Raw genomic sequence first — 26,561 nt, 5'->3', positions numbered from 1 at the left:
AAAGATCTCCTAGAGGGTAGCGAAGCTGGATGAACCACCAACCCATGAGGATATCATGACCACCACAGCGCAATTAACATCACACACAGCCCCCAGAATAGATAGCATTCCAGCTAAGGTCTATAAACAGGGAAGAGATGCAAACCTTGATAGTTCACTGGGAGGAAGGGACAGTGCCTCAGAACCTCAGACTCACTTTATAAAGTAAAGGGAGAGAGGTCAGACTGTTCAAAATACAAAAGCAGAACCTTACTCTCCATTGCAAGTAAGTATCCAATAGGGAACTGTTAAACTTTGACCTAGAACTTGACACTGTCTAGTATGAATCTTTTAGCAGGGTAATTCCCATGGTATAAAACTACCCAATGTAAGATGGTAGGTACATTCATAAATTGGCTTTTCTAGTAAAAATGGTAAGCAGCTGTATTCATGCATAATCACCCAGACCTTCCCTTTAAGTTCACCAATGACACAATATTTTTGTAAGTGTTTGGTCTGCAGTGAACCAAACTTGGACTTCTCGCGCATGTACAAACCAAAGTAAATACACTATACTGTTTATGGGTGTCTTGCTTATTGGAAAGCACCCAAATTCGAAACGTTTTAGCTATAAAATGTACTTTGCTTCAACACACTTTAGCTCCAAAGAAGACAACATTACAGAGTAATACATATTCTGCATTAATATTACATTAATAATTTACTATAAGAAATCATGTCCCCTAGTGAATTTTTAGTCAAATGACTAGTCTCCATTAAAGAATAGATATCTTAAAAATGACCAATAACTGTGATTTTAAAGTTCTGACAATGTGAGCAAAAGGAATTCTACATATAAATTAAATGGAACCAACAAGAGTGAGCTCATTGGACACAAACATTTGATTGATAACCCACTGACTTTTAAATAATGTACATGATACCCCACGATATAGGACATGCATCCGTCACGTTTGTTTGCAGAAAGGGATTTCCAACAGATGGCGTGGATTCCGTCTTTTGGCGTCCTTACGAAATTCTGTCATTTTGACAAACAATGTAAAGACGCTGCAACAACAATATACATTTATATAGCGCCAGTCACATCGTGGAACTTCTTAGAAGTGCTTGGTCCGGGAACATTGAGAAATGTACAATCTAAAAGAAAGGTCTGAAAAGGACTTGTGAAAAGGCAGAGAGGGGAATCATGGCAAAGTAGAACGAATCTTTCAGAAGATCACAAATGTTGTGGCTGAAAACTCGTGTTCTGGTGGCGGACCTGGAGAAGATAGGGGGCAGGTACAGATCAGTGCGATTGGTGGTTGCGAGAAAATACAGATTATGGTTCGATTTGAAAATGGTGGTGACATTTGGAGTAAACAGACTGTGAAAGGGGGTAGAAATAGGGTAGGTCGTGGGCAGCAGCTTATCTAGAAGAGCATTCAAGTCACTGAACCCTGAAACTTTTGAAGGGTGGGGGGGACAGTTACTTGTGTTATGAAATCCTCCAATTTATATTCCCCGCCTCCCACAAAGTTGCTCTAATTGTGTGTTTTCTTTGCTATAATAATTAAAGCTTTGACAAAGTTCATCTAATGCATGTGTCAAAAGATCTCAATGGCTGGAGGGCAAGACAGTAAGAAGTCTCACAACACCAGGTTAAAGTCCAACAGGTTTATTTGGTAGCAAATACCATAAGCTTTCAGAGCGCTGCTCCTTCGTCAGATGGAGTGGAAATGTGCTCTAAAACAGTGCACAGACACAGAACTAGAACTGATCCACTCCATCTGACGAAGGAGCAGCGCTCCGAAAGCTTATGGTATTTGCTACCAAATAAACCTGTTGGACTTTAACCTGGTGTTGTGAGACTTCTTACTGTGTTCACCCCAGTCCAACGCCGGCATCTCCACATCATGGAGGGCAAGACCACAGAGATTTAACATATGTATGATGTATCAAGAACACCCGAATCCAATCTGTTTTATAGCAGATAGGTATATTGTTGTTCTATCCTGAGTAGAAACCTCAACTCGGGAACTTCCCTTCAGCTCTGTTCACCCTTTTATCCATCAACCAAAACATTACCATTCAATAACCGGGGTGCAAATAAGAACAAAACTTCCAAGTTGCGTTGAAATAATTATTTTAAACAGGCATTGAACAGGAAACTAACATTTTACACGTGGGGAGCACCAACCCAGCATATAAACGGTTCCAAAGCCTTCAACGTTGTTGCCCTATGTGATCTAAAATAAAACCTCTATTTATAACCTATGCTGTTTAAAGTCAAATTCACACCAGAAGAAAAATGAAATACAGTTTAAGTATTGTGATCACGCTATTAAAACATATAAATGGACACTACCATACAAAATGTATCTCAAGGAAGGGGTAACTAAAGCTCAGAATGGTCGATTATCGAGAAGTGAATGTACAATAGTCCAGAAAGATGAAGGTTTCCACTTTCTTTTCCTTTTTTTAAAAGAAGCATCCCTTACGTAGCTCCAAGACGTCAATGACCAGTTTCGCTATGTCCGGGTAAATTCCTCAGAGCCGAGATAGGGAACTTCGAAGTGGGCTGGATACATAACGAGACATCACCTACCTGTGTCAAAGAATCCCAGATTGTCAAATACCTTCGCTCTTCCCTGTGGATAGGTCAAGGGAGAAGAGCTGAGAGAGTCCCGTTAGTCCCAAACCCAGAGCCTGGTGAATTTATTGTGGAACTCGGACTTTTCGCCGCTGAGTAAATGTACAAAGGGCAGTGATTGAGGGGACAACACATTCCTTTATTTGTAGTCATCAAAAAAAGGTCAATTCAGTGATCATATAATGCCATTACTGATCATCAGATGCCAGCAATATACAGTCAGCCGGCGGTTTTAAAATACTTTCGTATGTTTTAAGTGCATGAATAAGCCGACAGGGAGGTTCAAACCAGCGTAAAGGTCAAAAGCCCAATGATCAGCGTTAGAATATTACATGGGTTATGAAGTCTAGTTATACCGAGAGCCTCTAAGAAACATCTAGAAAGTTCTATGTTAACGGTGAATGAAATATTCAATTACATTGTCAGCTATTAGGCTTGAGTAAGAATTGTTTCAAAGTTTATTATTGGGAATAAAAAACGGAAACAACTTGTGAGGATTATATTGACGTTTTGATTAACGGCGCGTTTTTCAGTGTAGCCAGGAGTCGAAACCATCTGATGGGAGGTTAGAATGTAATTCAAGGGCTTGTTCTAATAATATTGTAATCATCCTTAAAGTTTTGCTGGAGTGATGTGTATATGGGAGAGATAGTCGGTTGTGGGGGTTATAAAGGGCTGTCCTACACTTTGGGTAACAGGTCGATATTTCTCAAGAATAAACACCATGGTTAGATAGTAGGACTCCATCCCTGAGGCAGACTTTTAGATTCGGGTTTTTCCTCAATTTGCCAGAATTTGCTATTCCAGGAATAAAACAAAACTGCTTTGTCCTGGAGTTTCTGTCCCTACAGTGGATTGGCAGCTTGGACGTAACTTCAAAAAGAACACCAATGAATGATACGTTTTGTATCTGTATAAAAGAAAAGGCGCGCAGTCAGCTCGAATGAGTCTATTATTATTTGCGGTTCATAAAATGAGATACATATTTTCGAAAACAATATTGTCCCGAAAGAAAAAAAGAAACGCCTGGGCTATTTTGAGCAAGCTGCCTAAACATTCTAGCTCCTTTCCCCCTCAGAGATGCCGGCTATCTTGGGTCATTCCGCTGTTCCGGGGGACATTTCTTCATTAGGATGCCATCCCTGAGTTTAATCAAACTGATGTGATCCTCTTATGGTGCGGGCAGCTCAGTTCCTTTTGGATTGGGGCTGGTTGCATCATCACAAAGAAAGCTTCCCCCCTCTATAAATAGAATGACGTCAGTTGCCTGGGCTTGTAAATACCAGAGGCTCACACACTCACTATATAAAGGCAGTGATGCAACCTCCAGCGGTGTTCCGCAACTTTCCCAAAAAGCGGACAGGCCGGGCCGCTGCTGAGCACAGAAAGCGCCGCTTCTTTCCCAGCGAAGGAGCCTTCCTCCTCCTCCTCCTCCTACACACAAACACAGCGGGGCGGCCAGAGCAGCAACAAGGTAAGGTCCAAGTTATTAAACAACAATCCACTCCAGCCTTCTTGCTGCCTGTCCAGGGCAGTTAGAGAGTTGAGCTGAGCTCGGGGAGGGGGGGAAGCAGGGATTATTATAATGCTATAGAAGGCGATGGTCACGCTATCACCCGCCCCCCCCCCCCCAACCCCACTATTGCTGCCTAATTGGAAAGATCGGCGGGAAGCGGGTTGTGCCCATCCCACTCACTTTCTGGGAACGCGGTTCATTCATTCTCTGTCCCACAGCGGGTTCACTACATGGGATCCGCCACAACAACTCATGGGGTTGTTGTAAGGCCAGGGCTGCCGGGTGAGGGGAAATCAGGAGGACGTTCCTCACAAGCATTCCTGTAATTTACAAGCGAATCGCCACAACTTGTCATTCTGCTGCTGTGGAATTTGATTGAATTTGAGCCTTCGCTTGTGACAGTTCACCCCAGCGCCAGGATTTCAGCGGGCTTCTTTTTAAACAAAAATAGATCTTTCTTCTCCCCGAATGATAAGTGTTGGGTTTAACCGGGAAACGGTGCAGGTTGTTATTTTGCTGGTGGCGAGCGGGACCCCTCCCCAGTATAGTGAGCAACGGCCCCCAGATCTGCTTAGTCAGAGCAACAGCGTCACTGGGTCAGATGACACGGAGGAGGTTTCCTGTTTGAAAAAAAACTGAAGTTTCCCAATCGCTGCCTTGTTGCAGTTTTCATTCCAAAGTTCAGTAAGTTGCAGCGCCTGTGTCTGTACACAGGATGGAAGCAGTGAGGATATCAGATCTGACATTCTCTTCACTGAGTTGAAAGAACCCACTCCTTTTTGTTGTCCCAATCGATTGTGATGTTCCATTTTCTTTCACTTTAAAGTTTACAGTAGCTCTGAGCATATCAATTTAAAGTTTATTTATTAGGCTTATATTAACACTGCAATGAGGTTTTATATCAGGGCCGTTTCCATTAAGCTGCCAGGGCAGGGTTATACTGCAGGTCCCGCACTGCCTTCCTGATGAACACTTGTCAAAATGGAATATCAGAAAGGAACATTTGTGAACCTCTGTCCCCGGCATTGAAATGGTTAACCCTTGTGAAGCAGCAGTACGATAGTCAGGGGGAGAGCGGCAATAGCACCAGGCTGGTCTCCCTAAAAGACACCACCCCCACCACCCCCAGCCCGTTCTTTTGAACCCATGTAGTCTTCGCCATTTGAAATTAATTCTGAAGACATCTGAAATAAATGTGCAATAGCTTTCAGACTGTGATGTAGTGACACATGTAGAAGTGGATATGTTCTACATCCTACGTGGGATTTATTTTCCAGAAAGGTTACAAAGCTTGGGGCAGTATGGAAATATCTCCTAGAAATGCTTTCTCCCATCACCTGCCTAAATTCAATTGTAACAAAATCAGAATGGAAACTGCTTTGTATTGATATGATGCATTGCCATTAGTGGACTATCTAGTTTTAATTCTGCACATGTACCTATATCAATTGTACCTATATCAATTTGTCTAGTCCATGTCACTGAGTCTGGTGACTGATTAGCTAATGGATACTGAATTCTAACTTGATCCTCTGAACATTTCCAACGTGTAGGGGTAATGTTGCTTCTGGACTGATTCAGTTTTCTTTCACATGTTAAGTGGTCCTAGTTATTGGCATTGGAAACTCCCAGCAATGACACCATATGTGTTTGTTATGGAGAATTTCCCAGATAGTGCACAGGTTTCTGTGTTACAGCCATGGTGCAACTATAAGGGAAAGACAATTAGTGCAGAAAGAAAAGAGAGACTCCCATTTATAAAGCACCTTTTTGTAGTATAAGGGTGTTTGGACAGAGCATGGGTTAATGTGGGACTGGAGAACTTCTGCCCATGATCTGATGTAGATTGTGTGCACTGAGTCTGGAAGGAACCAGCACCCACACATGGCTATATCTTGGAGATGTATATAATTATGAGTTGTTAATAAATAGTTTATGTTCAACCATGAACATCTCCAGATCTCTTCCAAACAACCTTACAACAACTTTCACAACATCGGGATATCCCATTGTACTCACCAGCTAATGAAGTACTTTTGGAGTGTAGTCACGATCGTAATGTGGGAAATGGGGGCAGTAGTAATGGTGATACTGTAATATTAGGTTGAGTAGCGGGTGCATTGTGTACTGCACAAAGCAAAACTGAACTCTTACTCAGTTCGGCATTACTTTCTAGTCTGTAGAGTTAGAAACTGAATGCAATAGCAGTAGTTTTATAATTTTCTACCTTTCCCACTCAACTCATTTACAGTACTTTGAGAATCACTTTCTATTGTGGTATTGTAAAAAAACTTGCATTTATATCGTGTTTTTCATGATTTCAGGACCTTGCAAAATGCTTTCAAATTAATCAAGGGTAGTCAATGTTGTGATGTAAGAAACATGGCATCCAACTTGCTCAAACTCTCTCAAACAGCAGCATGATAATGATTAGATAATCTAGTTTTGTGATATTGATTAAGGATTAAATATTGGCAAAAAACCAAGGAGAAATCCTGTGTAGTTTTTGAAGATAGTGCCGAGGGATCTTTTATGTCCACAGGAGGGACAGACAGGGAATTGGTTTGAAGTTTCACCTCCAACAGTGCATTACTCCCTCAGTACTGCACTGGCACATCAGCCTAAACTATTGTGCTCCAGTCTCTAGAGTGGTTAAGTCCATACCTTTTGACTCTGAGGCAAGAGTCATATCAGCATCCATGGCTGACACTGGGCAAAATCTTCCCTGCTGTAAGGGTTAAACATTGGCAGGTAAATGATGGAGAAGGTGGTTCAAACTGGAGGCCAGCTCCAACTTTTTCAAAGTATAAATTTTAAAAATGGCTTCTGCTGCCAGAGCACTAGTGTGAGGTTAGGGTTAAGGTTGGCTGGGGGGGGGGGGGGGGGGGGGGGGTGGAACCCCTGTACAAAGGTGGTCTGTGGCTGCTGAACCCAAGCAGACAGGGATGGTCTCTTGGCTTGCCTGGAACACTTTTTTCCCCTTGATCTGCTGTCAGCAGGCCATCTCTGGGTTCCAGCCATATCCAGGAACCTGGAGGCTGACTGGAAAATCCTAGTTGTCTTTTGTTAACAGGCCTCCATGGCTGCTTAATGGGTTTGATAGGCTCCCTGCGCATGAAGGTGGCTTTCTCTGCACCCCCCCCCCCAACCCCATCCCACCTTCAGAAAACAGCCCAGGGCAGGATGGAGCTGGAGGAACAAGGGGAGCCATGATGTGGAGATACCGGCATTGGACTGGGGTAAGCACAGTAAGAAGTCTCTCAACACCAGGTTAAAGTCCAATAGGTTTATTTGGCAGCACAAGCTTTCGGAGTCTCGCTCCTTCATCAGGTGAGTGAGGAATTGTGTTCACAAACAGAGCATATACAGTCACCAGCTCAATTTACAAGATAATGGTTGGAATGCGAGTCTTTACAGGTAATCAAGTCTTAAAGGTACAGACAATGAGTGGAGAGAGGGCCAAGCACAGGTTAAAGAGGTGTGTAATGTCTCCAGCCAGGACTATCTGTAACCCCCACGACTTAATGCAAAATCTCACTAACTGTCCTGGCTGGAGACAATACACACCTCTTTAACTTGTGCTTGGCCCTCTCTCCACTCACAATGCCTGTACCTTTAAGACTTGATTACCTGTAAAGACTTGCATTCCAACCATTATCTTGTAAATTGAGTTTGTGTCTGTATATGCCCTGTTTGTGAACATAACTCCTCACTCACTTGATGAAGGAGTGAACTCTGAAAGCTTGTGCTGCCAAATAAACCTCTTGGACTTTAACCTGGTGTTGTGAGACTTCTTACGGAACAAGGGGATGCAGGCGAGATGTGCTAATTTAGTGCCCATCCACCTTCCTCCATTACCAGCTCACGCAGGGCCTAAAATTCAAGCCCTGCATGTTAGTAATGTAAATTCCATTCAGAAATATGAAATAATTGTGCGTGATACCAGAATGGAAAAGTAAATTAGCAAAGTACCTTAATAACATGATAGCCCTTTAATTGTGGTTGTGTGTTTCCTCACTTGTTGAAGATAAATCGACCATTGATACTCGAATGACCACTTGGCTGGACTATGAACAGTCAGAATAGAGAAGCTGCAGTGCCATTGTTACAGTATTGCAGAATAATTGCATCACATTAGAGGAAGTTATAAACTAGGAATTACCTTGTGCCTGTTATAGGGGAATTCGGTAAAGTAAACTTCAAGGAAATCAAGAGTCTAATATAATTGTCATTTTCAGAGAGATTCAAGACTTTTCTGGATTATCAGTTGGAGGTTAGAACGTTAAGATATGATACTCCGATTTAAAGAGGGTGAGATTCTCTGGCCTCCCAGCCGCGAGTTTCCTGCTGGCGGGAGGTGGCGTGTTCGCTAGCAGTGGGTTTCTCTGGTCCCATCGCTGTCAATGGGAATTCCCATTAACGTCACCCCAGGCTGGCAGGAAACCCAGAGGTGGGGCATGCTGCCGGCAGGACCAGAGAATCCCACTAATGTGAAGGGCTAGTAAATTCAGGATGTGGAGATGCCGGCGTTGGACTGGGGTAAACACAGTAAGAAGTTTAACAACACCAGGTTAAAGTCCAACAGGTTTATTTGGTAGCAAAAGCCACACAAGCTTTCGGAGCTCTAAGCCCCTTCTTCAGGTGAGTGGGAATTCTGTTCACAAACAGAGCATATAAAGACACAAACTCAATTTACATGAATAATGGTTGGAATGCGAATACTTACAACTAATCAAGTCTTTAAGAAACAAAACAATGTGAGTGGAGAGAGCATCAAGACAGGCTAAAAAGATGTGTATTGTCTCCAGACAAGACAGCCAGTGAAACTCTGCAGTTCTAGGCAACTGTGGGGGTTACAAATAGTGTGACATGAACCCAATATCCCGGTTGAGGCCGTCCTCGTGTGTGCGGAACTTGGCTATCAGTTTCTGCTCAGCGACTCTGTGCTGTCGTGTGTCGTGAAGGCCGCCTTGGAGAACGCTTACCCGAATATCAGAGGCCGAATGCCCGTGACCGCTGAAGTGCTTCCCAACAGGAAGAGAACAGTCTTGCCTGGTGATTGTCGAGCGGTGTTCATTCATCCGTTGTCGCAGCGTCTGCATAGTTTCCCCAATGTACCATGCCTCGGGACATCCTTTCTTGCAGCGTATCAGGTAGACAACATTGGCCGAATTGCAAGAGTATGTACCGTGTACCTGGTGGATGGTGTTCTCACGTGAGATGATGGCAGAGTTTCACTGGCTGTCTTGTCTGGAGACAATACACATCTTTTTAGCCTGTCTTGATGCTCTCTCCACTCACATTGTTTTGTTTCTTAAAGACTTGATTAGTTGTAAGTATTCGCATTCCAACCATTATTCATGTAAATTGAGTTTGTGTCTTTATATGCTCTGTTTATGAACAGAATTCCCACTCACCTGAAGAAGGGGCTTAGAGCTCCGAAAGCTTGTGTGGCTTTTGCTACCAAATAAACCTGTTGGACTTTAACCTGGTGTTAGTAAATTCAGGCCATTGTTTCTTACTACTGACTCTGAAGAGAAACTGCAAACCATTTTGGACAGGGTAGTGAGTGAAAGTGAGAAGAAAGGGCTGAGCATAAATTGTAAGAAAATGTCTAATTATATTCAGAAAGAAAATCGTACAGAATGTAAGATCACAATGCAGAATGAAAAGGTCACCCAGGTAGGTAAATTTTGTTACTTAGCAAGTATGTTAAGATCAGACAGAGTACGACCAAGAAATAAGATGAAGCATTGGAATTGTCAAAGATGCATTTCAAAAGGTTATGATCAACTCAAAATTAGCTATGAAAACAAAGCTGAGAATCCTGGGATGCTACATCATACCAATTTTGACATACGGAATCTAGTGTTGGATCATCCGTGAAGCAATGCAGGAAAGAATTAAGGTTGTAGAGTTTGAGGTATGTAATGATATCTTGAACAAGTCCCACAACCAATGAAGGGCTGCTGGTAAAATCTGAGACCAAAAGAACTCTGCTAACCAAGATCAGGAAGAGACATTTGGAATTTATTGGGCACGTAATAAGAAATCACGATTCTAAAGGTCAGATGTTGATGGAAAAGATCGATGGGAAAAGAGTTCAAGGTAGACAAAGAATGGCTTTCTTTAAAGAGCCTCTCAATCTGGATGAATGTACCACAAACAAAAATGACCCACGTCTCCAGAGCAAGATTAACACGGAGGTCCATGGTCAACAACATCCTCTCAGAGCATGGTATCTGAAGAGAGAGAGAGAGGGAGAATATAATTAACTGCAAAATACAACGCATCTTGTTTTAAAGATCATCAAAATAGGGAAAAATCATTTACCCATAAAAATCACTGAATGGCATTATCAGTAAGACATTCGTTCTACTTTGAATATCCTTTAAGATTTGACTATTAGTTGACAAGAAAGGATAAACTAATGCATTAGTGTTGTGGATTAACTTTAGTGTGGGACACTTAACAAAGTAGATCCAAGGGTAGATTTCCTCTCATTTAAATATGATCTTTAAGGGGATGACTAGCAGTATCTTGGCTATTACTAATGTGTTCAGTGGAGGAAATTCCACAAACTATAGTCATTATCTTTTTTATGAGTAATAGTGGGAGAGGAAAAATACAATTTGCTGAGTCATTGATAATTAGGAACACTGAGTTTGAAGGCCAAAAATGAACTTTGTGACAGTAATTCAAATTAACGAGTTTCAGTGCTTTGTGTTCACTTTTGGGATTTGAATAACTCTGTTGTATACACAACAAAACATGTCCTACAGATTGAAGTTCATACTTTACTTGTGGTTAGGTTAAAACTGTCACAGCCACATCATCCTTATTGTCAAAGTTTCTCCTGACAGCTGATTGAGTAGCATTTGCAACTCGCCTTTGTTCCAATCTGCGCTCTGAGTCCATGGGGAGGGTGTGCATGCATGCATGTGTGTAGCCTGACATGTCCTGCCTCTTGGTTGTTGCACTTGAAGAACTGTACTGTTTGCATATGGTTGGCATGAGAGGTTTAAAACAGCATTATGTTGTAATATAGGGCTGAATTTTCCCATGGCTTCAAGACAAGCTGCACTTGTTGGCAGGAGACCAACTGGACGTGGCCTCCTAATTGATGGCCAACAGCTCTGGAGCCTCAGCAACCCCACCGTGAGAAGTCGACATTACTGAGGCAGCCTAGGCATTGCAAGGACATCTCAACATGGAGAAGCCCTCAGAGGTGTGGGTGCCAATTGAAAAATCAAGCAAGCTGAAGCCATGAAGCCCCTCAGAATGGAGGAATAGTTTTGGGTTGTTGGGTGTGGCCTTTCCTACCTGCAGCCCTGTCGATGGGGAGTGGAACTGATGGTCCCCAGGCCTAGCTGCTGCAAAACGTCTGCCTCCATTGAGCCTTCAGCCTCAAGTGGCAGGGAGCTGTTCTGCCAGGGGCAAAATGAGTTTGGGATTTAATAAGGGGGCCTAGAGGAGCAAATAAATAATGCATTTGTACAGGGCAGTATTTAGGTTGTAGTTTAGTTATAGTATTGTACATAATTTTGGGGACATTATAGTGGTGAGGGGATTAAAACCATTAAAGGATAACTTCATCCGGGTACACCCGGGATTAGAAGCCATAGTTATGTGGAGAGGGTGGAGATATTGGGAATATTTCCACTGGGGCAGAGAAGGTAAGAGGAGATTCAATAGAGATTTATAATTTTATGGAAATGTTCAGTAAGATAAATAGAGAAGGACTAGTTCATCTAGTTGGGGAACCACTGACAATGGGCCTTTACTTTGTAAAGTCAGAGTGTGAAGTTATGAGAAATTACTTTAATCAGATAGTTGTTGGAACACAAATATTTTGTTGCAGGGAAAAACATAGAAAATAGGAGCAGAAGGAGGCCCTTCCAGCCTGTTTCACCATTTATGATGATCATGGCTTATCATCCAACTCAATAGCCTGATCTCACCACCACCCCCGCCTCCATTTCCTTTGATCCCCTTTGCCCCAAGTGCTATATCTAACTGCTTCTTGAAAACATACAATGTTTTGGCCTCAACTACTTCCTGTGGTAGCAAATTCCACAGGCTGACCACTCTGGGTGAAGAAATTTCTCCTCATCACTGTCCCAAATGTCTATCCTGTATCCTCAGACTGTGACCTCTGGTTCTGGACACCCCCACCATCGAGAACATCCTTCTTGCATCTGCCCTGCTAGTCCTATTAGAATTTTATAGGTTTCTGAGATTCCGCCCCCCCCTTTCATTCTTCTGAACTCCAGCAAATATAACCCTAACCAACTCAATCTCTCCTCATACGTCAGTCCTGCCATCCCAGGAATCAGTCTGATAAACCTTCTCTGCACTCCCTCTATAGCAAGAACATCCTTCCTCCGATAAGGAGACCAAAACTGCACACAATTTTCCAGGTGTGGCCTTACCATGGCCCTGTAATTGCAGCAAGACATCCCTGCTCCTGCATTCTAATCCTCTCGCTATGAAGGCCAACATAACATTTGGCTTTTTTACTGCCTACTGCACCTGCATGCTTACCTTCAGTGTCTGGTGGACGAGGACGCCGAGGTCTCATTGCACGTTCCCTCTTCTAATTTCTAGCCTATTTTTGCGACCAAAGTGGATAACCTCACATTTATTCACATTATACTGCATCTGCCATTCATTTACCCACTCACTCAACTTGTCCAAAGCATCTTTGTATCCTCCTCACAGCTCACCCTCCCACCCAGGTTTTGTGGCTTCTGCAAATTTGGAGATATTACATTCAGTTTCCTCACCTAAATCATTAATATATGTAGTGAATAGCTGGGATCCCAGTGGTACCCCATTAGTCACTGCGGGCATTTGGAAAAAGACCTCTTTGTTTCCTGTCTGCCAACCAGTTTTCTGTCCATCTCAATACACTACCCCCAACAATCCCATGTGCTTTAATTTTAGACGCTTATCTCTTTTGTCGGACTTTGTCGAAAGCCTTCTGAAAGTAGATGAAGCAAAGATTAATATGCAGCTAAGCAACACTTTGGGAACAGATTAGAGGAGTGGGATTAGCTTTGAATCCAACAAAGAGCAGAAGGGCCTTCACTATGTTGTAAACCAATATGGTCTAATTGCATTGTGAATAGTACCAACACAACGTTTTGTGTTCCATGCACAGTATTATAAATTGAGGGGATGAAAGAAGTGTGACAATGATTGAACAACACATAGGAAATTAGGTCCTAGGAAAGGACATAAGTCATAGGCCATTCAGCCCTTCAAGCATGCTTCACCATCCAATAAGATCATGGAAGATCTGATAGTGGCCTAACATACAAACATATGAATTAGGAGCAGGAGTAGACTACTCGGCCCCTCAAGCCTGCTCTACCATTCAATAAGATCATGGCTGGTCTGATTTCTTCACATTCCTGCCTATCCCGTATAATCTTTCACCCCCACTCCCTACTTATCAAGAATCTATCTACCTCTGCCTTAAAAATATTCAAATGCTCTGCTTTCGCTGCCTTTTGAGGAAGAGAATTCCAAAGGATCACGTCCTCTGAGGGAAAAATGCTCCTCATCTCTGTCTGAAACAGGCGACCCCTTATCATTAGACAGTGACCCCTGGTTCTAGGTTCTCCCACAAGATGAAACATCCTCTCTGCATCCACCCTTTCAATCAAATTGGTCTCAATCCCAGTAATTTCAATACATGGTAACATTATGTAATCCTGTTTAGTAATGCAACTTATTTGCTTACGAACAAGAAAATGAACAACACAAACTTTAAATCCCTGGCCACATAATGAATTGACATAAATGCCCAGCAATGTGTTGCAGTATCAAAGAAAGACCAAATCGAATTTCCTGCAGAGAAACAAGCCATTTGATCCAACCAGGTCTATGCTAACGTTTGTGTTCCCACTTTACTATTTCTGAACCTACCAATATATCTTTCTATTCTTTTTTTCCTCACACACTTCCCTAATTGCCCCTTAAATACATCTATGCTAATCGCTCAACTACCCTACGGTTTCAATCTCACCACTTCCTGTGTTGAGAAGTTCTGAATCCTTTCATAATTTTAGAAATCTATCAGGTCACCCTTCAGTGAAGAGACAAGGGGCTGGTCTGTTTGGTCTTTCCTGATCATTGTGGCCCCTCCGTTCTGGTATCTTCATTGTAAATCTCTTTTTTTTTGTATTTTCTCCATTGTTTCTATATCCATTGTGTAATAAGGAGACCAGAAAAGTACAAAACCTTCAACAAATGTCCACAGCTGAAGTCAACATGGTTACTCTCTCAGATGCCAACTCATGATAGCCAAAAATGATTAATAAACTTCAAAGAATAAGCAGTTTGACTCGTAGTCTAGCTAAATACAATGCTAATGCCTGCAGCAGGAAAAGGAATGAATCATGCCAGTTGTCTGTTAAAACTGCTTTAAGATGTATTTTCCTGTGACCTGATGTATGTGAATCTAGCAGTTTTACAAGCAGAATGGTAACTGCAAACAGACACAAACTTGCTGACACGGGAGGGAAGTTCTATTTAAAACTTAATGGATTACATCCTGAGTTTCCGAAAAACATATTTGTGGCCACAGCTGCCAGGCTATCATTTTGGAAGGGAAGCCCCTCCACAGAATGGCCAGAGGTTGCAGCCATGTGATAAAAGGGGAGGGGGAGTATGTATTGGGGCCACCCAGTCAGACACCTTCAGGCTCCTACCCTGGTTTCTCCTCATTGGGAGATCTGTCCAGCGGTGGCCCCGGTCTGCCCATTGACCTATGGAAATGTGCTCTGGCCACTGCCGGGAGGGTAAATCTAGCCACACCTCCAACAAGACTAGCCAGAGGCGAGAACTTGTCAGCCGGCAGATCTAACTGCCTGCTGGTCCCACTGTCAGACTGGTTTTGGTGAAGTGACCCAAATAGTCTCCTGCTGTGTTTGAGGGTCCTCCTCACAGCTCCATGAGCAATGACCACGAGCTAGGGAGCATCCCTTTAAGCAGCGCTTGAAATTGGCATCAATGCTGTGTTTACAACCAGAGAGTTAGCTGAATCACTGGTCATTACAATGCCTCTAAGTGCTTCCAAGGGTACGTTCAACCTCAGGATGGCTATGCCCAGTGCTGGCTTCATTTTACCAAATCTTGTGTGAAGCATGAGCTAAACTTCAGCTTAAGGCTTGTCCCTGGCCACTTTCGACTTTTAAACTTAAAATATTCAGTGCATACTACCACAATATTCTCTCCACGTGGAGAGAATTATTGTACCATTATTTATTCCATTCCTAATAATGATGACCAGTCCACCTCCCCACCTATATTTACCCTGTCCTGTCCTTCTGTTCCATTTGGTAGTGTCCTACATAGCCAGTATGAACCCATGACCAGAATACCATGCTCTATAAAGTTATGCATCCCATTGTACCATTTGACCCCACCTGGATCTCGCCAGTAGTTCTCAGAAGTACCCCCTTTAATACCCAATCTACTCTACTACCTGGGTCAGTTATCCCAGCTCCAGGGAGGAATTACACTGTAGCATGTAAATCTCCCTGCAAAGTTAAAGTTTATTTATTAGTCACAAGTAGGCTTACATTCACACTACTATGAAGTTACTGTAAAAATCCCCTAGTCGCCACACTCTGGCGCCTGTTTGGGTATACTGAGGGAGAATTTAGCATGGTCAATTTACCTAACCTGCACATTTTTGGACTGTGGGAGGAAACCGGAGCACCCGGAGGAAACCCACGCAGACACTAAGAGTGCAAACTCCACACAGACAGTGACCCAACCCAGGTCTCTGGAGCTGTGAGACAGCAGTGCTAACCACTGTGCCACCGTGCAAAGGTTTATAAATCAAAAAGGAAGCCCCTGACAAATAAGGTGGTTACATTTAACCTTTGCATGTTGGGGCTGCCTGCTCTATCTCACCTACTGTGTATTTGACCTAAATGTGATTATGTTTGAAACTGGAGCCAGCTACTTTGTCTCCTACTTCTTTCCTCTTCTGTGTGTTTAAAAAAAAAAATCCAGTTTCGTTTGATGCTGCTATGGTTTTTAGTAGCCAATATTTTAACATTAAAATTTCCAACTATTGAGGACTTGTATGTTGCCAATTAAAGTTTTTATAGAGCTAATGATAGCAAGGCTGCCTGTGTGGAGATGATCAAAAACAGTCCTCTTTGCTCAGCTGCCATGTTGTTGGCATTTCCTGTGACAATTAGTACTTCCAACGGGCACTAGAGTACTGTTGCCATCAGAAGCATTGCCAAGATCCATGGTTTGCAGTGAACGCCACAATAACAGCTACGTTTACACCTGTAGCTAATAACCATAGCAGTGCAGTTGACACAAATTCCCAAAATAAATGGGAGCATGATGAGGAAAAACTGCAGACATGACATTTCACTGTCTTTCCTGTGTGGAGGTGGTGGCCTGCCGTGTTGGATGCCCAGAGGCTGTGTATCCATCATCAGTTTTCACACTGACATGCTGAAGTTAGATAATAGGCATCAAGTGCCATCAGTTTTTTAAAAAAATGGCATTAGCTCCAGATTATTTAATAAACTCAGTCTTTAGGGGTATTACAACTTGCAACAAGGCATCTGTTTGAAAAACGTGTTGAGTGGTTATGTTTTATACTGTAGAGTCTTCTAGATTGCTAGAGGGCTCATTTCTATCAATCTTGGTTCTGAATGCCAAGTGCAATACGAGGCAGCAGTCGTATAAATGAGTGGCTGCTGATTTCACACCAAGTTACTGGCAGAAATCTTAATTAACTGTCACTCACACGTGCGTGTTAAAGATAGTCCCCTTCCTGTTGTTGGATCTTGCCTTGTGCTGCAAGATCTGCTACTGTTGATTTATTGCTGTGTGAGAGCTTGCAAGTAAACCTATTAACTCTGCAAATTGATTCTTCCAGTAAATGTGTCTAGATTGTTTGAAAAGCAATCGTTGTGGTATAATTAGGTCTTCCCCAGTCTGTATTGGGACATTTTGTACTCCAGCTGATTAATATCTGGTGCAGTGTTTTATTTATTTTCGGTTTGCTTTCCGGTTTGGCTGAACTGGTTGCGTCAGCAATGTCTTACAGCATGTATTCATCTATCTATAGATCTGTGCCCTGCCTGCTGCTCTACAGGATGACAATGCATCTCTTAAAGAGGAGTGGGGGATGCCCAAATCTTCAGATATGAGGAGTGGCCTCCAACTCAATTTACATTGCTGATGTGCCTTCAGGAAGTCCCAACGTGGGCACATCCACCGTACCTCGGTTGGAAGTTTAAACTTCCGATTGCTGGTTTTACCCCTGCCTGGATTGTTCTGTGATTCCAACAGCAGTGGGATTAGATGGCCAGAACGACGCAACCTCTCCCCCAACAATATTTATCACCCTCCTCATCCCTCTCCTGACATCTTGCCCTAGCCCTGGCTCCTGTATAGTTGATGCCTAGAAGTGCCAATATTGTATGTGTGTAGCCGGGAAGGGTGGGGGGGGGGGGGGGGGGGGGGGGGGGGAATGGTGGTGATTGGTTGAACACTGTCGGGGGGTGGGGGAGAGGCGAACTGTCAGGGATGGGGAGGGGTGAACACTATTGGGGAGGGAGTGGGGGCAGATAAACACTGGGGTGAAGGTGGAAATGAACAGTGTCAGATGTGGGAGGGCTGTACATTTCAGGGGTGGGGAGAGGTGGACATTATCCAAGGTGGGGGCATTGTGCAGTGTTAGTGTTGACAGCTCATTTAAAACCATATAAGTCAATGAACTGAAGTCACAACTTCAGTTTTCAGTTCATGGCAATGAAAAAGGACATGACTGTGCTGGACTTACACTCGCCACCTGGCCTCCCAATTCTGTTTGTCTCTACATCCCTGCTGGAGAAGGTGCAAAGGCTGTACTGTAAAATGGTAATACGACCATCATCCCGGTACCAAAGAAAATCCAGGCAGTGCCTTAATGACTATTGTCCGGTGGCTCTGACATCCATCATTATGAAGTGCTTCGAAAGGTTAGTCATGGCACTAATCAATTCCAGCCTCCCAGATTGCCTGGATCCACTACAGTTCATCTACTGCCGCAAAAGGTCCACACCAGACACCATCTCCCTGGCCCTGCACTCAATCCTGAGACACCTATGTCAGACACCTATTTATTGACGACAGCTCTGCCTTCAACACCATTATTTCTACGAAACTCATCTCCAAACTCCATGGCCTGGGACTCAGCTCCTCCCTCTGCGACTGGATCCTGAATTTCCTAACCCACAGACCACAATCAGTAAGGATAAGCAACAACACCTCCTCCACGATCATCCTCAACACCGGTGCCCCACAAGGTTGTGCCCTCAGCCCCTTACTATACTCCTTATACACCTATGACAGTGTGGTCAAATTCCCCTCCAATTCGATTTTCAAGTTTTACTGACGACAGCACCGTAGTGGGTCGGATCTCAAACAATGATGAGACAGAGTACAGGAATGAGATAGAGAAACTGGTGTGATGACAATAATCTCTGCCTCAGAAAAGCAGCCAGCATAATTAAGAACCCCACGCACCCCAGACGTACACTCTTCCGTCGGGAAAAAGATACAAGCGTCTGAGTACTCGTACCAACCGACTCAAAAACAGCTTCTTCCCTGCTGCCATCAGACTTTTGAATGAACCTACCTCGCACTAAGTTGATCTTTATCTACACCTAGCTATGACTGTAACACTGCATTCTACACTCTCTCCTTTCCTTTCCTTCTGTGTGCTTTGTCTGTATGGTGCGCAAGAATCAATACTTTTCACTGTATACTAATACAAGTGGTGATACTAAATCAAATCATTCAAACCCGTACATGCCTTTGCACCATACTGTCCTAACGTCTAAAAAACACTCCTAATAGTGGCAATAGTTAGGAATGGAAGCGGAAATGCTATGCTACAGAATGGAACCCTGAGATCTAACCTAAAAGATTCCCAGTTGCTTATGTAATAGTAATAAATAATTGATCATGGAGGTGATGACAGGGCTACATTGAGCAAATGTTCATGCTGAGCAATGAAGGCACAGCTGTCTTCTAATCTCATAACTATATTAGATCTTAGCAGCATTATGGTATGACGTTGCATCCGTTCATTGACATCTCCCTGCTGCTTGGATATGTGCAACATTCTTCGAATTAGCCTTGAATTGATTGTGGGTAGTTTTACATGGTGCCAATTCTAGATTAATTCTTGAGTTACAGCACTCAGAAGGATGTTCATTCACTCGTCAATATAGGGTAGCCAACTGCCAGTGTTTACACAGGGCTTGGTAATGCAGAGGTTTCACAATCAGGGCAGACTCTATGGAACTGCTCGACACAAGGATTAGAACATTTGCATCATTTCATCTCCAGAAGCTGAGTTTGAATTCAGTCAAGATGCGTTGAAAAACCTTTTGGAAAGGGCCCAAAGTGAGGGGGGAGGGAGAGTAACAGTATAGGGCCAGTTGTCAATATGAAAATCATTTCATACCTTTTTCCCCATCTTTACACCAGTTTCCGTGTCTTTGGTGTTGTATCTAATAAGCAGTTGACTCAGACACCAAGATTGGTTTTCTGTTGGTATTGGGTTAGCTGATTTTTGACTATTGCAGTGAATGAAGTGCAGCAATTACAATCATAGAATCCCAACCATGCAGAAGGAGGCCTTTTGGCCCATCGAGTCTGCACCGACCATTGCCAAGGTTACAAAATCAGATATGGGGACTTGACATGTCACCTTGCCCTATGCTTGTGGAGTGATGCCCCTCAAACTATATATAACCAATTGTCTTTCTCTAATGGAGAGATGCCTATGGTCCTTTGTAGGCAATGGCTAATTATTTCTTATTTACAAGTGATCTTCAGGCTCACACTTGGTAATGGCCATTTTTGGAGTCATAGAAGATGAGAATATTGTTTTTAATAAACAGCCCAGGGCTGATTTTATTTTTCTTTAATTATGCCTGGCAGATAAATGCTTCCAAACACCGAGATCTGTTTCTCTCAACATTTTAAAATATATCCAAATGATAGGAATATGGATTTAATTTTTTTAGGGACAATTTATGAGTATGTACTTCTGGTGGACAGCCTTGCTCAATGAATGTACAAATCTGGAAACTGTCCATTTTAATGGATGGCAAGTCATTGATTTCCCCAACATCTTCTTTGGTGAATGAGATTCCTGCCAAAATGCATGGGCAGAATTTTATATTCCCAGGGATGAGTTGGCAGGTAGCTGGTGGATGTAATGCCATGACACCTTTCCCAGTGCCTACCCACTGTTCCCACCCCACAGCAATATGTTCCACAGCTGGTGAGAGCAAAACCAAGTCTGAAACCTGTTAGGTCTCGCCTCTTGGGCTATTGGTGAGAGAGTGGTGAAGGATACTCCTCCTAAGATCTGGTTCCCCTACCACCACCCCTTCCCAAGAGTTTCCCTTTCTGTTGGCCTGTGTACACCAGTACCCCAACGTGCTCATCAGGGCCTCCTGGCCTGGCTTTGCCTGAAATCTCCCCCTACCATACCTCTGTATCTGGCTCCAGCAACGATCTTCATTGGGGCTTGCTGCAGTCCCAGCAGTGACCGCCACTGGGTGCGGAGAGCTGCCAGTGTTTTGAAGGGAAATGGGATTTCCACGACAGACTGAGCAATCGAGCTAAATAAACTGACCCTGCTGCCATATGGAGGCATCTGAGGATAGTCGTTTGGATATGAAAGCCTCAGAACAGGGATGTATCCTGGGAAGATCAATGAATTAAATATCCCATACACTTGTCAACTACCAACCACTTGTATATTGGAAATAGAAATGAAAGCTTTATATAATACTACTGAGCAATTTTAAAAAATAGAAGTGCCTCACCAAGTGGAATCAAGTTTCATGGTCTGGGATCTTTCAATTCAACTGGGTTTCACGGTGGCACAGTGGTTAGCACTGCTCCTTCATAGCACCAGGCACCCGGGTTCAATTCCTAGTTTGCGTCAATCTTGATGCGGAGTCTGCATGTTCTTCCCGTGTCTGCATGGGTTTCCTCCCACAGTCCAAAAGAAGTGCTGGTTAGGTGCATTGGCCATGCTAAATTCTCCCTCAGTGTACCCGAACAGGCGCCGGAGTGTGGGGACTAGGGGATTTTCACAGTAACTTTGTTGCAGTGTTAATGTAAGCCTACTTGTGACACTAATAAATAAAACTATTTTGGGTGGAAAATGATGAGCACTAGCCCACGGGGAGGGGGAGAAAGTGAGTCAATCTATGCTACATTTGGATATTTCCCAGCGGCGCATTCTGGATTGACATTTATTATGCCGGGGGGGTATAACTTAAGAAAAATGAGAAACCGATATCTGAAACCTTAATTTTACTATCATTGCCTGAAATAATTTCATGCTCATTGTTCTTCTTAACAGCCAATACCATGATGCTCCAGCACATAGGACAAGTATCTGCGTCAGATGTCAGTACAGCAGCAGTCGTTCCATGTATTTCACCCTCAATGTCTTTGGTATTTGATGAATTTACAAACATTACCCCTCTGGTCAAAGAAGAGCTGCGATTTGCCATTCAAAGTAAACGGATATCAAATGGCACCTCAACCATGGACTATTTCATAGGAACTGAGAGCTCAAACGAAGCGGTCGAAAGAAAGGTGCGTCACATAAATGTATATCTTGGGAATACTAAAATTGTATCATAACGTGAACACAGAAGGTAAAACATTACAAACTAAACTGTGACCTAAAATTAATGATGATATTTGATTTTGAGGTATTGCTACCATCTTGCAATTCCAGGAAAGTGAGTTTAGATATTCATTCTTGCAGGTGACACCACAGGAAGACGAGAGGAGAAGACGAAGGAGAGAAAGGAATAAAATAGCCGCGGCTAAATGTCGAAATAAGAAGAAGGAAAGGACCGACATATTACAAAAAGTAAGTTGATGTGTCGCAATTTCTTTGGCCTGAGGTGTGGGTGCTTATGGCAGCTCTATTGCTCGGATTTCATGGAAATAGTCTTGTATTACCTACATGGCCACTGACAGTCAAAGTCGTTTCCAACTCTTTGCACTTTTTTTTTAAGTTTCCAAAACAATAGTAATGTTTGGTCAGCCAGTTTCATTGTTTGCTGTGTCTGTAAGGCTGGGTGAAGCCTGAAAACTGATCTGTAGTTGGAGAAGCGTTATTCCTCACAGTAGATTGACCTTGTTCCCACGCTCTGTCTTTCAGCATCAGCCATAGTATGCAGACTATTTGGCATTGAACTTCACACTGTGGTGTCAGGTTCCAACTGACTGAGGTAGAACTGAGGGAATACGTAAAAAAAAATATTTAGTTACTTGTGGGTAAGCCTTTGAGGAAAATGAAACCGTGAAAAATAAATTAAAAAGGAGAAGGACCATTTTGGGAATTACAGGTATTGATATGGAGGATAAATATTCAAATGTGACCCAGTTTGAGGATGCACTTTATCTTCATCGTTAGAAGTATACTCTTAAATTGGTTGTCAGCATAATTCTTAGTACACTGAGGATTGTTTACCAAAGAGTGTCAGTTGGGGTCGCAATGTCACGCATTTGCGTGTACTGGAAGATGTATGTATTAACCAGGGGCCTGTTCTTTGAAGACAGAAAGAACATATACCCACATTGTGCTTGTTTCAGCGAACCAAAATAAGTGACAGTCATTTGCTGGTTCTGGCAATGTCTTGACCAATCACGTTGCCTAGTTTAAATTTCAAATAATGCTTGGCAGTTAACTGTTAGTGAACATCAACTGGTTGCCAACCAATCTGCACTCCTCATACAGTATAAATATGTTGTTTCCCTTGACATTGGTATTTTCTTGCGAATTGGCCTGATGAGTGCAAGGCAAAAAGCTTTGCCAAATATGTCTCTTTTTTTAAATGAATTCTCAAGTTCTGTACTATAAAAATACTTGAGTATTATTTCCATAACTTCCAGTTAACTATTTTTGCAGCTGCCAAGAAAATGGCACCACAATGTAAATATGCAGTGAATAATCTAAAACAAAATACTATTGGATAAGCTGAGTATTTACATGTCAAATAACTTTTCCCTCTTTGTCGGTATCCCATGAGACAGGCTAAAACATGATCAATTCTTTTTTAGTTATCTCCTGCTAAAAAGACTTTTTCTTAAACTAAGCTAATTCAGTTAAGGCATGCTGTCAAATTTATCATGTTCTGGCACAATATAATTGATAACTATTACTATTTTTAACTGTGACTGCTGCCTGACCAATGCACCTGGAGATTTCCCTACTTTGAGTAAAGGCAAGCTCCCAAAACAATGCAGAATTAAAACAAGGGGAATTGGGTATATATGGAGAAGGAGCTCAACATGGATAACCATAGAAATGTGAATAAAACTACTTACCTGACACACTTTTATATCCAAGAAAAATAAATTGGAATATTTTCTCAATGGTGTGGAGGAAAAAGGGGTTTTGATGAGCATGTACATAAATCACAAGAAGGTAGAAACGGTATTCTAAAAGACTCAAGGAATGTTGGCCTTTATCTCATGCCACTGGAACACAAAGGAGGGGGTGTGAGGGAGTTATGATTCAGTTATACATAAAATGCCATTACATAAAACAGGGAAATGTATTTCAACTTCGTATACTTACTTAACAAATGACTACCCCACCATTCAGTAACCAAGGAAGTAAGGCACTTGCAACAAACAAAGCACTTGCCTTTAGTCTTAAAATTTTACCAGCAAGCACACAAAGTTTGAAGTACATATGCATATGCAGTGTGAATGAGAATTGAAATCAGATGTCCAACAACAGTGCCCATTATTCATTTTTTTTATTTAATAGGAAATGAAATTGACCTAATCTGGATTCTCAATTAGTCATTTGTGACCAGTGGCTAACCTATTGCACAAACACTGCTACAATTAAATTTCCAGTTATCCACAAGTTCCAATTTCTTCCCAAAGATTTGCCAAGTAGGATCTTCCCTTGTTGCCCACTTAGCATTCCACTAAAACCCATGTTGACCTGTCTTGAACTTTGTCAACATATTTCATGAGATCTTTTTCAGGAAGACATCAAAGCAATACATCTGGGACAGATATCTATTTGACTGAACTGTGGTTATCACAACTTTTTTCCTTTTTTAAAAATACGTTTATTACAACTCCTAATGATTCTGTAATTAAGAGTTCCAGAATCCTAATTCAATTTTCTCCACTTGAACTCGACCATTTCCTGAAATAATATTCTTTGAAAACCATGGGTCTGTGGAGATTATATTCTTTCAGTGCTGGCAATGCTGCTTTCACTTTCCAGTATGTAATTACCAGTGTCATTTACAAATTTCCTGGAAAATAATCTGTTTTCAGGAGTCAATGATTCCTCCCATAAATTCAGAGATAATTTTGGCTATCTGTTTTTCAGATAATCTGACTAACATCTCTAAGTGCTTTTCGCAACCCTACTACTCTGACACTATTTACTCTGAATACACATAGGGCCTCTTTGTTTTTTCGTTATTTTTGTCTATTTAGCCAATTTTCTAAGAGTCTTCAACCAGTCTTTTTGTCCTGCCTGTGTACCATTGAGGATCAATATTTGAGGACTTCCCTCTTTTTTCACTCTTATTTCTTACATCACTTCCTCTTGTCATTGTCATTGGCTGAAATCTTATGGAGATGATGGATTCTTGGCCACCCGCCTGAGAGCCAGCATTGACTCCTGTAAGGAAAGTCCATTGTATCATGTGCCACATAGGCACTTAACTGGACAGCAGCACACCTCTTTCCCCCACCCCCTGGACAGGATCAAAGACCCCAGGTGCAGAAATCTCCACCGCTGAAAGCTGCTGGCAGCTCTACTGAATGGCAGTGCCATTGGGAGGCAGTGGTTGCTGTCGGTATGACTCCACCCGTGGCTTAGAATCATTGCTGAATTCCAGGCAGTGGTGAGTGATTTTGGGGGAGGAGGAATCAGCAGCAGGGATAGAGGGGTGGGGCTCAGTGTCTCCTCCCCTACCCCCTTCCTGATGCTGGATCCCTTGATCAGGCAGTGAATGTCTTTCAACAAGAGACACCCCCTGGAGTTTACAGCAAACCTGCATAGGGTTACCTGTCATGCTTCTCACATGGCTGGACCCCTGTCTGATGCTAGATGAATCCTAGTGGCACTGGGCTGAGATTCTTGAGTTGGCTTTAGTCGGCCACTTAAGGATTTCAATTGATGGGCATCCATAGGCTGCCTTGCCACAGATTTAACTGGGATGAAGGGAGGAAGGAGGCAGGGTCATCACTTAGTTTAGGGAGTCTTTTGGGGCACATTACCTGGAAAGTTAAAATTATTAAAATGGAGAATAACATTCCAATTAAAGTCCTGGAAATCAAAGTTTTCTCATTCAGAATTTTATGTCTAGCAGCTTGATATTTTCTGTAAAATCTCAAGGTAAATTCACGATTAAATAGAGAAAAGCATAAAATGTCAGGAATATGTTTTACATTTCTTTGTGTAGTTATTGCACTGAAAGTATGTTTTTTTTTTAAGAGTCATAACTGACCACAGCTGAATAATAGACAAATTGCTAAATGTGATATCTTACCCCTAGGAGTCAGAAAAACTGGAATCCCTGAACGCGGAGCTGAAAGCACAAATAGAAGAATTGAAAAATGAGAAACAGCAGCTGATTTACATGCTGAACTTGCACAGGCCTACATGTATAGTCCGGGCTCAGAATGGAACGACTCCAGAAGAGGAGAAAAACCTTTTCATCCAACAGATCAAGGAAGGAACACTGCAGAACTAAATCATAAAGGAAGTGAATCATGGAGCCACAGAGTTCGTCTCCACGGAGGCATCAAGAATGGAAATAGCTCTATGTTAGCATGGTACTAACTTGCTAGGGGGAAAAAACTGTTCATTAGTCAGAAGAGTTTGCACTTTCAGCATAATGGATACCTTCTGTTTCACTAACTGTTGAACCTGGACAAGTGCTGCCTTAAAACCGCATGCAAACAGGGGAAAAAACACACACATTTGCTCTCTGCCTTGATATTAGGCTGCACAATTTTTTTACTATTGACGCAGGCGTCATGCCTTTTATTGTCTTTAATTGCTGTTGCTGTACCAGCATGCCAGCCGTGTTTATGGTATTGTTACTTTGAGACTGTGTGACACTTATACCTTGTAGCTTTTATTCAGGCCTGTAGCGTTTACGCCAACTGTCTAGGATATCATCGCAAGCGTGTTACATTAGTTTTGGAAGGAAAAGCAATGTTACCACAAAATCTAAGCATGTATGTAAAGTACTAAAGAAATTTTAATGGAGTGTTCTAATATAACTTTTTTCTACACTGTGATAGTTGAGGTGTGCATTTGATACATTTAATAATAAAAATATTGTCATATCATTT

At 42.4% G+C, this 26,561-nt stretch overlaps 1 protein-coding gene across 2 annotated transcripts; it reads left to right on the top strand.

Annotated features, from left to right (window-relative positions):
* Positions 1–3,907: 3,907 nt before the first annotated feature.
* On the top strand, positions 3,908–26,561 carry atf3 (activating transcription factor 3). Of its 2 annotated transcripts, XM_078229822.1 has the most exons (5): positions 3,964–4,103; positions 11,194–11,373; positions 21,565–21,803; positions 21,979–22,086; positions 25,757–26,557. In XM_078229822.1, exons 3-5 carry the CDS (start codon positions 21,573–21,575, stop codon positions 25,952–25,954), a joined length of 537 nt encoding a protein of 178 aa, XP_078085948.1. In that variant the 5' UTR covers positions 3,964–4,103; positions 11,194–11,373; positions 21,565–21,572; the 3' UTR covers positions 25,955–26,557. The 2 variants fall into 2 exon arrangements, with proteins under 2 accessions (XP_078085947.1, XP_078085948.1); XM_078229821.1 differs by lacking the exon at positions 11,194–11,373 and having other exon boundaries at positions 3,908–4,103; positions 25,757–26,561.

Source organism: Mustelus asterias, chromosome 15 (genome assembly GCF_964213995.1).
Source record: "Mustelus asterias chromosome 15, sMusAst1.hap1.1, whole genome shotgun sequence".
NCBI classification, from domain to species: Eukaryota; Metazoa; Chordata; class Chondrichthyes; order Carcharhiniformes; family Triakidae; genus Mustelus; species Mustelus asterias.
This window is presented reverse-complemented; position numbering and strand designations above follow the sequence as displayed.